Below are 15,339 nucleotides of genomic sequence, written 5' to 3' on the forward strand. Positions count from 1 at the left end.
TGTTCTAATGTCAAGACCTGAAAAGAGCTTCACACACTTAAGAGGCATCAATTTCTTGCAATATTTTAACGGAAGAATAAACAATCTATTAGTTGGGAACTATGAAACATCTGGGTATTTGATCAAAGCTAAATTTGACTTACCTGATTCACATTTCAGTGATGAGTTTTCCCGTAAGAAGAGAGGCATCCCATGGTTCAAGCAGCCAAACACTGTGACATTAGCTCCTTTCAGTGTCGACTACAGGACGAAATGGAAGCAAATGTCATTCATCTGTCCAACCATCAACCATCTGCTGCCATAATTCTGGTAAGATAACACTCTTTATGATTACCTCAGGTCTCATTTTCCCTCAGCTGCCAGATAGTAAACTTTAAAACTAACAAATCAAGTGTAACTGCTCTCCCTCTGCCTGCCTGAGGCACCTAAATGAAGATGTTGGCAGTTTATCTCCTCAAAGCATCAATTATATATTAACATGCTCATGCATTAAAGAAAAAAAAAATCCTAAAGAATTATTCAAGCGTTAGAAACTGCATATGCTTATATAAATTGGTTCATTCTGTAGAGCAGTGAATGGAGGTCACTACAAGTCCAAGTCGGTGTATCAGTGAAAGAACAGGAGTACAAACAGCAGCAAGTGACGTGTTCATGAAACATCAGTGTGCACTCAAGCACCAAATTTGACACCTCACAGGTTTTAAAATTCCTCCTAATTTATTCACAGTGTCTTTGGAAATGAACAGTCGGTTCAGCAGAGCATGGAAATGTTTTAGCGCTATAGAGGGAAAAAAAGGGAAACTAAGTTAACTAAACGTAAACGTAAAAGTAACGCTCAAGAAAGTAAAAGTCCTCCTATCTCAGACAAAATCTTCCAGAACAAGTTTCAGCACATTAGATGCATTTGCTTTGTGTCCAAAGGGAAATAGACTTGGTGGTGAGGATAACTTAAGGAAATTATTTCTTGAATAAAAAAGATTTCTATCACCCCCTTGGCACAAAATAGGCATAATGTATACACAGGGAGTTGTTGGCAAAGTTGTTGATTAATGCATTGACTCAACAAATATTTTGCCAGGTGCTGAGATTCCAAAGCTCCTAAATTCACCATCTGGCCCATACTCTCTTGATAGTAAGACTCACAGGCCCACTGGCGTTTCCACTCATTCCTCCATGCCCAGTTTGAAGATTAAGGGTTTAGCAAGAAATACACATGCATGGCATATACCGAACAGGCCCCCCAGCCACAAGTGACACAACTGGGTCAGGAGGCCTCAGAAGACAGACTTTTCATATGAAGTGACTATTAACATTTCTGGTTGGTAAGTCACAGATGTCAGGCAAACTAGAAGCTTCATTCTTGCTGGCAGTGCTCATTTGTATTGGTCAGTAACTAGATATTCAAGGTACCTAGAGGATTTCTACAGTGACCTTGGTGGTCATCTGACTTTTGCTCTAACACCATCAAAGTTCACATTTATTGTATGTTATACTTCAACTACCTGCCTATTGGGTTTTTGTGATCCTCTGACTTTTTGACTTTTACCTCATACAATGTGCTGAGGTTTGTAACCAACGACAGCAGAGTTATAGTTAACTGGTTTTCCATTACACCTGCAAAATATTTCCCAAAGGACCACATACTTTAAGTTTTCTGCAATAGTATGTACGTACATAAGGAGGGGCTCATGTTGTATTGCCCCATAATCTGCCCATATAAACAATCAGCCCAGAGTGCCAGCTACAGTATTGGATGCTTTTTAAATAGCCCTGTTGGGCCCGTATGACTAAGAGGATACTTCCTCTCTTGGCCCCAAAAAAGCTCAGCAGGGGACTTTTATGACTCAACACCATTTTAGAACTTCATTGTGGTTTCTTTGCCTGGTGTAATTGGTCTGACATCTATTTTAAAACTGAGCCCAGAAAGAAAACAAACAAACAAAAAAAAAAACAAGCAAAAAAACTCATTCAAAATCCCATTAAGTGCTCCTAACTATTAAAACAAAGAAATAATTATAAATAACTTTCACAATTTCACCAGTTTGCTGCAGCTGTAAATAAAGCCCACTGCTGCCCAAAATTCAGACTGGCACTGTGCTTATTAAGGGCTTAGAGGTACCATTAATTATTTGACTTACATACTTCCACACTAATGTGACTCTTTTGTTGTTTGAGTGTACCACTTCTTTTACACCTTAGTGAACAAATCCATAAAGACAAATGAATAAACCTGTTTAGTGTAGTGGAAAAGATTTTTACTTTAATTAGTTTTAATTCTAATAGACTTGTACTGATGATGTAGAAACCAGGAAATTGCTTTGTCTTCAACCCCACTCAGTCTATGTGAAGATGAAATTAATATTTTTACTGTTACTCAATCTGTTTTCCAGCTCCATTTCATATCACTTTCCGTTTAGATGCTGACCTCAGCGCCCTGCATCAATGCTGTCCAGTTACCAGTGATTTGAAAAGATTTCTATCACTTCACAAACCTCTCGATTGTCAGGGCATTGTTTATAATTTATGGTCAGTTCTTATTGTACTTGCCAGTTTTATTTGTGGCCAATTTTAAATTCATGTCTGGAATTTCAATGCTAATTGTGTTTGGGGCTTTATATATTGCTGCTACTTGTAAAGCACTTTGTAACATTCCTACGAACTGAGCTACATTAATCATATTTAATATTTTGATTTATTTACCTGATCCATTATGCAGCTGTTAGTTATGATTGTAGAATGTGAGTGGCAGAGACATAACTCACTCAGGGGTGCTATCTTCCAACGCTACAATGCTCAAGGTAACTGACTGAAGCAAGAAAAAATTCATAAAAATTCCATAAACATCTTTTCAAAAACAGCACTGATTACTCTGAACACAACAATGCTGCAGACAGAAAACCCATTTACTGAATACACTATTTCTGCTGTTCCTTTTGCTTTGGTGACTGGCCCAGGAGTTCTGCTGGATATCTGTACCTGGCAGGACACATGTTCAGCAGATTTAAAAACATGAATGAAGCTGGCATATGAAGTGTATGGTGCACATCCCAGTGAACATACAAATTAAAATACTCTTTGATGAATTTTAATTCTTTCAACAAAACATTAAGTTGCCTTTTGTTTTGACTCACATTGGAGTATTATGATTTTTTAAAAAGTGCCTAGCAAAAGCAAACACGAACGTTTCCTTTTAGTTTTTTATTTTGAACAATAACAGGCATACATTCATGTTCTCTGTCTGTAACTTTAATGCTCAGTGGCATACGATGCTTTTTCCTGCATTAACCCTACTGTACCTAAAGATTTAATGTGATTAAGCCAATCCACTGCCAGTTGAGGTATCAGTAGAAAAAGGTCTGAATTGAATTCCTTTCAGACTCTTTCACAGAGTGATGCAAGCCAGACAAGCAGCTCCAGCTATTGTCTCCTAAAGCCCTGCAAATCTGCCACAGTCCCCCACTGGCAGCAACTGACTGGATTCGGCTCCTGTGACAAGCAAGTGACAGATCAGCGCCGAGGGAGGAGGAATCTGTCCATAAAATAATATAGCATGAGAGTCTCCAAGGAATCCATCGCATGGCTCATACAACAATCATAGCAACCAGGCTTCAACGCAGCATACTGTCCCTGTAACATCTGTGGAATCTACTGAGTTACAGTCAACCAACTTCTAGAAACATATGACTGTACTGGGGCATAGAAGGGAGTGTGTGAAATAGCGTGCATGAGGCAGACTACAACCATGACAAGTAGAGCTCAAACAGAGACATAGAAACAGATGTTTCCCTGAGTGGACTGTGGCTGAAGCACACATAAACCTGAGGACAACATAAAAACTCCACAAAGAGAGGAAAACATTTGCCATTTAAACCCTGGTCGATCTGTCTGTGAAATGACAGGTCCTAACCCACCGTGTCACCACATCAACCAAGCAATCAATCAGCAAACCATAAAAATAATTATTCAGTCAATTATTGTCATTTCCTCAAAAGCCAACTATTTGTATTTTTCTCTGACATTTTGGGAAATGCGGCTGTTTATGTTCTTACCAGGGGTTAGATGAGAAGATCGATCATCAATTTCGTCTCTCTGTGTTTAGCAGAGATTAAAGATGTATTTAGCCTAGTTTATCGCAAAGTAGAAGCAGGTAGAAACAGCACAGAACCTGCATTTAAATATTTTTACAGGTAGGGTTGCAACTAACAGTTTATGTGACATTTTCTTGATTCATTTAATTTTGATTTAATTAATTTTGCCTAGAAAATCTAATAGCAAATCCAAACCCCAAAGAAGATTAAATACAACAACAAAACAACAGAAACAAAAATGATTTTTGCTCAGTAAATAAATTATGCGATAACAATAGTTATTTATTAATTGAATTTTCTGACTAATAGGTCAAGCACATCTGATACATCTTTGGAGCACTGAGAACATGATCAGTAATGTAGCTGAATGAATGGGCTCACTGCAGTGGAAATACTACATGCAGCTATGTTCTTTTACATTGGCTCCACAACATACTAAGATGTTGCTCAGATTCATTGGTGGCATGTTTGCTGGCAAATAAGACAATCTCACCTCAAGGTCCATTCCCACTCAGTGATAATATCACACAAGTTTCCAGGCTCAAGAACGGACTTTGAAAAACAACTTTTAAAAATTGACGAGAAGTACTTACAATGCTATGAATAATGGAAATTTAAATTATCTATGATTCAGTGACACCTGGATAACTCCATCTGCTGATTGAAATCTCAGAAACACCTGCTGAAATCACCTTGTGCTGAAACGGTTCTGTCAGTTTTAAAGGTGCTGAAAGGGTACACCTTTTCTCACCTTTAAAGGCCAGCTTTTTCCGTTTTTCATGTCAAGCTATAGATACTGAAGGCTGAAGACGCCCTTGACCAATATCTTTGTTGAAGTCACAGAGATGAAACTGATATCAATCTAACTCCCAGGAAGACAGTGAATACAGCACATTTCTCAAAATGTCAGGATATTCCTTTGAAATAAACAGAGATGCAGTATCTGTTAAAGTTTTATGCTTTATCCTCTCCTTATTTCAACACTGGCTGGCTAGCTCTCTATTAGGAAGAAAATGTTTAAAAGTCTATCTGCCAGCCTGTACCTCTCCAGTTTTTGGATCCCTGTAGACTCCCCAAGCCACTACAGGTGCAACACTAATGCCATTACTAAGTGACGGACAGTTAGCATAGACATATTCAATTCTGCTTGGCTGATTTTTGCATTTTGTTCACTGTAAATTGGAGACATATGTTCCAAGCCCAAACACTGGCGCCTGTGTTTGTGTGAACTCTTTTAGCTCCCACAGGAAAGTCTACAGCCAAACGAGCATCCATATTTAGCAGGCCAGGCTCAGCCACACATTTAGTGATCCCAGTTGTTCACCCTTGCTAACTAGGGATTTCCCCTTCACTAACTTACATATTTATTTTCCTGAGTACAATCTGATCCCATGCAATAGCAAAGCATAAGGCAGGTAAAGCGCAAGGGTGGCAGCAGAGCCCTGTCCAACATGTTAACCCAAATGTCTCCCTCAAGAATCCTTCAGCTGATTACTAATTAACAGCACAGCAATGGCTCAAGTCCTTAATGTTGTGAAATAGGAACTGAAGTTAAATTTACACAGGCCTACTTGAAGCATACAGACTCATGGGTGTGTCAGCTGATTATCAATAAAAATACGTGCGATTTTTTTCCTTTTTTTTTGGAATTATTGTTTATATTTCTGTCATAGATTGTGCCTTGTGGAACTCACCAGGTTGAGCTTGAGCTCCATATTAAGGACTCCTCCACTGTCTAAGACTGGCATCAGGTTAATGGCGAACACAGCAGCCCTGTCCGGTGGAATTGATATATTTGGACCAAAGAAGACATAGAAGTGCACAGAAAAGGTGTCCAGCTCATTGCGCAGAGTTGGACGGATGGGCCAGCACTTGTTATTGTCAGCAGTGGGGGCAAGATAAATGATGCTGTCTTCTGAGGTGTGCAGGTGACTGGCGTTCTGTGACAGGCTGGGCAGGGCTGCCATTGACAGTGCCTCAGACAGGGAGAAACCCATCGCTGTTCCAAAAGACTGAGGCATGTTCATGGAGGAACTGGGCTGTGCTTGGTCTTTTGACAAATTTGGCTTGGAGCAATCTGTCCAGAAAAGAAAGATATAAAATACACAGAACAAATCACTCACCCTGATGCCTGTATGAGCTAAACTTTGTGGTGGATTTTCACTTAAAATGCACCTTGCAACATCTTGTGTAATGTGGTAATCCCTATCATAAAGTCAAACAACCAATCCCCAGCAAATGTTAAACAAACCTAAAATAACCAAGTCAGTTATTTTACTTACATTATTATGCATGCTAAGCAACCAAGTCTTGTGCAAATGTTTGAAATAATCCCCTCTGGCTGACTTCCATAATGTAAACAACAAGGTTCAGCACTGTACACTGCTTTTTAATGAGACAAAAATTCACAGTAATTGCAAACACTATGTTTTCACTCAACACCAAGCAACTCATTGGAAAATGGTCATTGATGGCAACTGGCAAAGTACCATCAAATACCAGCAATCCCCAAGGGGAAAGGATTTCAAAGGCTTTTCCAGCTCAGCCTCGTTTGCATAGTGTTGTCTGAAAGGGTTTGAAGTATTTTGATGTCCTCTCACGCAGCTGAAGCACTCCTAAAAATACTGAAATACCAACTACACAAGCTTGAGGCGAATGAAACTAGTAAAATCAGTGTAAATCAGTGAAGACACAAATACCTATGTATGTACAGTACATGTGTGGGATGCTAGGAGAGGGTGGGCTGTGTAAACATACTGATTTATAATACTCTAATCCAAAGAACTGGCTTATTTTGCTTTCATATACATCATATATTACATATATTAAGGCCAAGACACCTGCATTGAAAATACTGTATACACAACCATGATTAATAATAAAATGCAACCTAGTTTTAGCAGTCTTTGTTAAAGCCAGTGGCCATGATACCTGTAAATTGAAATTAATTCAAATAGGGAAATATTTCTACTGTAGATACTTAATACCAACAATAACCAACAGCAAAAAGAAAGCATGAGAAGGTGAGGAGTTCAGGTGGTCTGTTCCCTGAACCTGACGTGTTCTTCAATTTAAATCCACAAAAGGTCAAGTAAGATCTGCCTGGCAGGAAGGGGAAGAGACAGAGTGTGAATAATTTGTGTCTGCGTTGCCATGGTGACAAAGTGCACTGTACAGCGTCGAACTGAGGGAAGGGATCACTACATGGGAGTGGACTTCCCACTGATTTGTGAGCCATCCCTGTGGAGCGAACATAAAGAATACCTCAGCTCTCCACAAACTAAAATCAGCATGTAGCACTTAAGCGTGGTATCACTGGCCTCTTAGCAATCCCATATGAATTGCTTCAGTTTGGGCTGCGGTCTTTTCTTCAACAAGCCTCTTAATGGTCTATCTGTGTCTGGCCTCCCTTTTCCCATCAACACATGTCCAAAATGTAATTTTGGTCCCACTTATCTGTGAGAAGCATGAGGATCTTTAAAAAGCCAGCTGGAGATTTTTGCTTTGACATGACAAAATTACACCTACGAATCAGGCAATTTTTGAAGAGCACTGTGCAAATTGAAAGCTATAATCCTTTTACTTTGACTGTATAATTTTGGATATGGGATATGATATGATATAGAAATCTACTTTGAGCTTTTGTGGGGCTTATTTCATGAGTTGTCAGGTTTAGAGAAGACCATAGCACAACCATCCTACATTGCACATCAAAAGCAGCAGGAATAAAAATCATGAGCGCTAGGACTAAACAGCTAAACGATGTTGATGATAAATATTTATACAATTTATTTGAAATAATGAGACAGAAAAGAGAAATCCTAACACATTACAACCATTAAATAATAAGAATTAACAAATAATTTGGCAAATTTAGTTAAAAAAAAAAGCTCTCATTTACACAAAGGTCTCCATCCTGCAATATGAAAAATCCTGTTATGACTTCTGAGTTAGTTTCACATTAAGACAGGACGTGAGAATAGCAAATGTGCAAAAATATTGTGCTTCCCTTACAATAATACACAGTAATAAAATTCTAAACTACCAACTGTACCACATTCTTAATAAATTTAACAGAATCACACACTATCAAACACCAAAAATCTATCAGACTTTGAATATCTGCTGCTGTTAATGTGACATGTAACATTAATATTCATATATTCAAACTACTGTACACAGTCAACCTTTACCGTTAGAACTTGTGGTTGGATTATATCACCAATAATAGGAAATATATATTGAACGGCACTGGTTGGTGTAAAACTGTAAATGTCTAATATGAATAACTATTCTCTCATTATTTCTTTTTTTTTGTGTGTGCTATCACACAATAACATGAAAAGTATTTTTACAGTTACAATGCATATTTATTATTTTCATTGTAATTGCTTTTCCTGCCCTCCCACCATTTAAATTGCACAATATTATAATGAGAATGGGAATATATTGATGTAATACTGAATATAATATGAAATTTTACCTTTTAGCATGGTGAAAAGTAAAGAAAATGATATTGTCCTTTCATGATTTTAATGTAGTAGAAATTAAAATCTCATGAGAAATAAATGCACCCTTTTATACATTGTTTTATATATATATACATATAAAACCTTTTATACATTGTTTTATATATATACATATAAATCACACTGTGAGTTGTGGTCTGGTGAAATCAGGAGCTAAAGGTGGTTAATGTAAGCTGATATTAGCTTATTTTAATTAGATATTTTCTACTGTGAAACTGACATTACTAAGTTTATTTACTGACTTTATGAGTCGTCTTTGCTTGTGTGACTATTATTACACTCCAACATTTATTATTATCTTGATTTTGCCATTTTTAACTAGCTGCTATTAAACAAAAGTTACATAGGTTTACTTTATATTATCTAATTTCCTAATTTATCTCTTAGAGCTGACATGAACAATAACTGAATAACTGCCCTTTACAATTGTTGGACCATACTGTTTCTTTATTGTTTTTAATGTGTTTTATCTTTTTTATTTAGATAAAGAATCATTAGTGCTTTATTTTAGGAAGGCAAAGAGTAAAATAACACACGCACCTGTGACCTGCACACCAATGCGGAAGTAGACGTCGGTGTTGCTCAGATATCTCTCCACCAGGATGTAGTACCATTGCTCCCAAGCAGGTATGAGGGTGTCTAATTCACAAGGGTTCCACTCCCTACAGTCGAGGGCACTTGAGTTATGCACCGGCGGCGCCCGTGCTCTTATCTTCAGCACCACAGGACAACTGTCGCTACTCTTGTTCTTGGTGCTGCAGTTTACCAGCTGAACCTTCACCTTTGATATATAATTGGGGACGAACACTCTGCTCAAGTACAAACACACAGATAACCACACACAGACATATGTTTTAGGCAGGAATTATATCAGTGCATTGAAATACAGTATTAAGTAGTGCAGTATTGTATTGTACTGTATATCATCAGTCATGTTCATCTGAATGAACAGTGTTATAGATTTATCCTTTAATAATAAAACAAAGATTAAAAACTCCAACAACAAAGATATACAGATAAAAGTTAATATAATATAAATGTTAAAACAATAACCTAAACCTTAAAGAGATCAAATTGCTCTGCACAGTTGACTTTTAGACTATGGGAAGTCAATAAAGGTCCACAGACTGTAAGGACACAATTGGAAATTGCATCGTTTTTTAAAATAAATATGCAACATACAGTAGGTTTATAGAGAAGACTCCGGAAAAAGCACATCTTGCACCATGTGGTCTGGCGATGTGCGTTTTTCTCTTACATAGTCCATAATTGAGTGTTAAATTGCAAAGCTGGACCATCCTAATTTTTTGGTTTTTCAAAGCTCAAGACTTACAAGACTTACTTATAAAGTGCTGATCTGTTATGGACCGGGATCATCTGGTCAATGAAGTATCCAGGATAAAGTACTGAAATCCCAATTAGTCTCTGGACAATGAGCTGAGGTTGGAACAGATACTGGCATTCTTCAGACAGACCCTACAAAGATAACACAGTAGGGGTTTAGATGGCATTTTAACTCAGCGTTATTTCTTAAAGTTGGTAAGGAAGAGATTAGATATCATTCAAACTGGTTGAATATTCCTAATGGACTGTGCGCATAAAGCCTGTCAGCCTCTTGGATTAATATCACCGTTCGTCCTCCGCCTGCCACACAGCGTATCATGCACTCACTGTTTCACTTGTTATTGTGGACCATTAATAGCTAATGTGCATTACTCTGTGAGATGAGCTGAGTACATGGAATGACTTAGAGCCAGGAGGCCATGCACTGATTCTACACATGATGTGTTGTAAAATTGGTTTTAAAAAGGAACAGGGGCCTTTTGCACCTGATGCAAAAGGACAGGTGTGAATGCTAAATTAGGTCCTTCATTCCTGTCAACTGATCACTATTTGTTCCTGCTCCCCCCCAATTACTGTGGAAAGTCATTAGTCTGGGAGCTGCTGAGGTGACCCTTTGATTTATTACAACCTGTCAGTTGGACTGCAACATGTGCAAGTTGCGTTTTAATTACGGTTCAACAAGTATGGGTTTTTGACCACTGTTTTTACAATACAACTGCACACAACCTTTGAATGTGTTTGCTTTTAAATGCGTCCTTTCATTTCCTTCTAAAAAAAGACATGATCATTAATTTATTTTCCCTGGAATTTCAGTTTTGATGGGATTTTGAAGGCTCTGAAATGCCATTTAGGCCCTAAACCATCTGGTTGAAACTCTGACTAATTACATTATTTTAGCTCCTTCACTCCGAATGACCCAATGTAATTTGGGGGAAATTTTTGGAGTATAACAGTAATTAGGTACAAGTACACCTAAAAAATGTGAATGCAATCTATTGCAATAGTGCTGCAACAAATGAAACATTTGAGAGCTTCATCAAACTCAGTGATGATAGTGGAGATAGTATGGTTTTTGTTGTGTTGAACTGCATTATATTGACAGTTTAGTTTTTAATGATCTCCCTCATGCACAATGATGAGACAGAAAGTGAATAATGCATGAAAAAATAGATTTTATTTGCAACCTTTACAAACTGTTTTTATATATCTGCAGAGCAAACTCCATTGTACTGACAGCAGATAATACTGACTGGCCAGTATCCAGTATTTAATAAAAGGTTAATATATACTGGCAAACCGCTATGTCAAACCCTGATTTTACTGATTATCATAAAAGTGTAAGATCTTTTTAAATAATGGATAAGTGAGAGAAAAATAATTGAAGTACATTTTTATCAGTTGTAAATTATAGTTATAGTTACCCTTCCAGTAATATGATAGATTATATTAAGATTTTATCTTTTTCATTGAATTCTCACAACTATTATTTTTATTATTGTGTTACTACAGCCTAAATCTACTGTAACTAGCATCATGCAGATATAAAATATGTTGGTTTCCCTACACTTTCATCATATCATACCAGCAAACATCTAGAAACACAAAGATGGTTGGCTGGATGAATAAATATTTAATGTCTTCAGTATCCTTATTAATTTCCATTGGTTTTCTCATTTAGACAGAGCTGTGTATGATGTGTAAAGCACTTAAATCAGGGCAGGATGTACTTAGTTTTGACAAGCATGTGATGAGAAAGTGTCCTGACATTGTCCAGGGTTGCTTTTTGTTTTTTAAAAGACATAAGATTTTAAAAGTGTAAATAATACAAAACACAACTACTCCAAGGACATATACAGGTCAAATAATTCACAGAACGTTACGCTGATTTAAATATGTATGTTCACATACATATCAAAAACACACTCCAGCCTTTCTGTGTAAACATACAACATGTAGCATGTCGGAATTGCAATAAGGGACAGTTCAGCAAATCAAACTACACAGTATATGTAGATACAAAGCTTGACAGCAAATACAGTTCATCACTTCATTGCTTTTGTTGTTAAATCCTCATATACTGTGTGCTAAGTCCCGTGTTTAACTGAGATTGTAATAAATGCGGAGGTCAGTTCTGTTTTGCTGCTGTGCTGAACTGAAAATATATTGGTTGCTAAAAAAAATTGCTTCAGAAAGCAGTATGCTCCTTCCATGTTTACAGCGTGTCATTGGAATCTGGTCACATTTAAGTCACAGTGGCTTCTATTCCCAGTGCCCCCAAAGCAAACCACACTGTTGATGGCAACTTTTGATGATATTTGTGATTGTTGTGTATTCCAGGTGCACTTTTGACAGCCAGTGGAAACCACAAAGGAAGCACAACTGAGCACCATGCTAGTGACAAATAAATTGCCTGAAATGGAAATCAGCAGGTGTTAATGCGGCCAAATAGGAGAACATGATGAGATGAAGACAAACTCTCCAGCACGGTTCTGCCTCTTTAAGCTCCGCAACACAAGCTGGAATACTAATCTCAGTGAATACTTACACTTTTATATGTTTTTTTTCCATCATGAAGGGGAGTTAAGTACCCATGAAGGAAATGTTTTAGATGTAGATCTCATTTGAATTATGTTGCATAACACTTCCATATAAATGAGCTTCCCTTATACCAGCCTCCATTAGTGAGTGATACCTAACACAATAGTGATTCAAGCCTTTTATGCACTGCTCTAACAAGCAGAAGCAGGATGAGAATTTTTCTGGCTTCAGTGTGGCTCTATGGATGGAAATGTTGTGCATTTGTCAAGACATTAATTGTTTTCAGGGAATGAATCTTAGCACCTTTGGTGATACCCTGACTCAGAGCTTCACTTCAGAGACACATCTCATCATCCATCATGAATTTACAGATTTAGTACACTGTATTCTAATCACTTTGACGAATCACTAACAATTACTCAACCACCAGCAGGTCAAAATGTATTGATTATAATATCCAATAGAAAAGTAAGAATATTAACATTGTACACTTAGGTGATAAACATTATACTTACAAAAAATCTGCATTTTTCATAGCACGTCAGGAAAAACACAATTGTAGTTAACATTAAAAATGACTGCATTCCATTTAAATGACCAAGTTCATGTGTCGTGGTATTGGGGTTGCTAGTTTACTGACATGGCTTAGTGGGAAACTGGACTGAGCTGTTAAAGTTTGTTTTACCTGTGCTTTTCCTCCTATGAGAGCTCAAAATAGCTCCTGTGAACAAATGCGAAGTGCAAAACAGCACAGTGACCAAAGCCAGCACAAACCACACTGGCGAAAAAACAACTCAGAAATTCAAATTATACCATGAAGCCAGTATGTGTATGTGTGATAAATGAGGCTCACCTTGACTGAGATCTTGCCTTCATCCTTGGGTAAATGTGCAGCAAGGAACCAGTCTCCAGGGAGTGGGCTGGTCACGTTGAATGCTCCTGTTGTACGGTTTGGAAGAGTCCAGGTTAGAGTCACAGCAAAGGATCCTGGGACGACTGTATCCCGAGGGAAGCGGGTGTACAAGGGGTTGATTACTGGCGGTGCTCCAGACCTGAAGTACCTATTAATCACAAAGCCAGCATTCAATCCCTGTTAGGCCTGATGTTTTCGTAAACAAGAGTGGCATCTGCCAAATATTAAATTCATCCATAGGAACAGCTGACAGCATTAACACAGACGGCATCTTTTATTTCAAATATGAAAAATCAAATACAAAATATCCCACAAATCAGATCCAGCCTGATGTGTTTGATAACCACATCAATCACAACATCCCATGGCCACAGGAGAGTCACCTGAAACCAGCTCTCATGACAAACACTGCTCACCAATAAAAAAAATAGACAGGCAGAATTAAAAAGCTAAATGCAGCTAATGCTTTAGCAGCAGTTTCTCCATATGTGGAGTAATAGCTGAGACTGCTCAGGCTGAACCACCTGCTACAGTATAACCTTTTCCCAAAGGTAAAGGCTATAAAACGATGATTATTATTATCTATTTATGTCCTACAGAAGGAGCAGACATCAGCTTCTAAGTGTAATATCAAGAAAAAAACAACAGAAAGGCTTTAAGCTAAACACAAACAGCTTCAGAAAAAAAAACAAAAAAAACAACTAATTGTCTTACACAGTCACATTGCGGTTTGGGCAGCTGTCGCCAAACGTGCCCCCTTGCTCCTTGAAGGTGATGAGGTTCCATACGGCCATCATGGTGTCGTCAGGCACATTGAAGTGGAACAGTTCCACACTGGCGAAGGAGTTGAAAGAATTCAGCTTACGAGGCGTACGGGTGAAGTATTCAGTCACAAAAAGGCAATCTGTAACAACAGAACCAGAAGCAAGTGTCCCTGAATGTTTGTGAGGATAAATGATGTCACCAGTCTACACAGCATGTGTCAGCAACAGCACAGATTCACAAACAATGCTCACAATATTATCTAATGAACTGAAGTTCTTTGGAGGCTTTCAAACCAGGTAGGTTTTGTAGTGTTTGTTAGATGCTTTAATTCCTTGCATGATATCTAATGTTCATATATGGCACATTTGAACACTAGATGTGGGAACCTTGGAGAATGTAGAGTGAAATAAGAAATGTTGCAGTCTCATATTGTTGGGAACTTAATCTGTTTTATGATACAAGATTTCTGTGCTTCCAGAATATGAAGCTGATGAAATGAATATACTGTCCTGTATGAATATTCTTTTAAAATAGGGAAATCTTAATGTTATAACAGATGCTAACAGACGTCTTTGTAAAGGAATCATATGCAAACTTGAGCTCTGGGCAAAATGCTTTTAGACAGTCCAGAACCCTGAGAAAGTGCAATGGTTAAGCCTGTTTTGTTGACAATAGTCTCATCCTAGCAGAACAATCACAGAGATGACCAGGTACATGCTAGTACAAACATTTTCCAAATTGTCAGCACTATTATTCTATAAACAGAACGAAGACATAAAGCCACGTCTCTGTTTTATATCCATATTGACAACTCTTCCTTGTAGAAAGTTAGATCACCTAAATATGTGATCACAGACTTTATCTCCTTTTAATGCAGCCGAGGGAGATTTATGTATGCAGGCTCGCTCATGTCCTGCATAATGTCAGATCCTTGGATTACAACCACAGAAGGCTCTGCATATAAAAGCAGCAGAACAAATGACAGGTGTAATCTGCCATATTACATACATGAGCCGAGCTGGCATTGAGCACACTCAGCGGGGGGACAAAATCTAGGAGAAAATGTGAGTCAGGTAACTGCCATTGTAGAATGTATTGCATCGCTGAGATAGGTGTTATCATAAATATAAACACAAGTAGAGAAGAAAGAAGGCAGCAGCAT

At 37.8% G+C, this 15,339-nt stretch overlaps 1 protein-coding gene across 1 annotated transcript in view; it reads right to left on the reverse strand.

Moving 5' to 3' along the window:
* Nucleotides 1-15,339, reverse strand: part of tmem8b (transmembrane protein 8B) — a 31,011-nt gene that overhangs the window by 12,815 nt on the left and 2,857 nt on the right. The window contains exons 2-7 of the mRNA XM_026321123.1: nt 14,127-14,316; nt 13,353-13,560; nt 9,960-10,093; nt 9,158-9,426; nt 5,783-6,165; nt 144-240 (exon numbers count right to left, since the gene is read on the reverse strand). Coding sequence (XP_026176908.1) covers nt 144-240; nt 5,783-6,165; nt 9,158-9,426; nt 9,960-10,093; nt 13,353-13,560; nt 14,127-14,316 — 1,281 coding nt within the window. The remainder of the gene's footprint in view (nt 1-143; nt 241-5,782; nt 6,166-9,157; nt 9,427-9,959; nt 10,094-13,352; nt 13,561-14,126; nt 14,317-15,339) is intronic.

This window comes from Mastacembelus armatus, chromosome 9 (assembly GCF_900324485.2).
Source record: "Mastacembelus armatus chromosome 9, fMasArm1.2, whole genome shotgun sequence".
NCBI classification, from domain to species: Eukaryota; Metazoa; Chordata; class Actinopteri; order Synbranchiformes; family Mastacembelidae; genus Mastacembelus; species Mastacembelus armatus.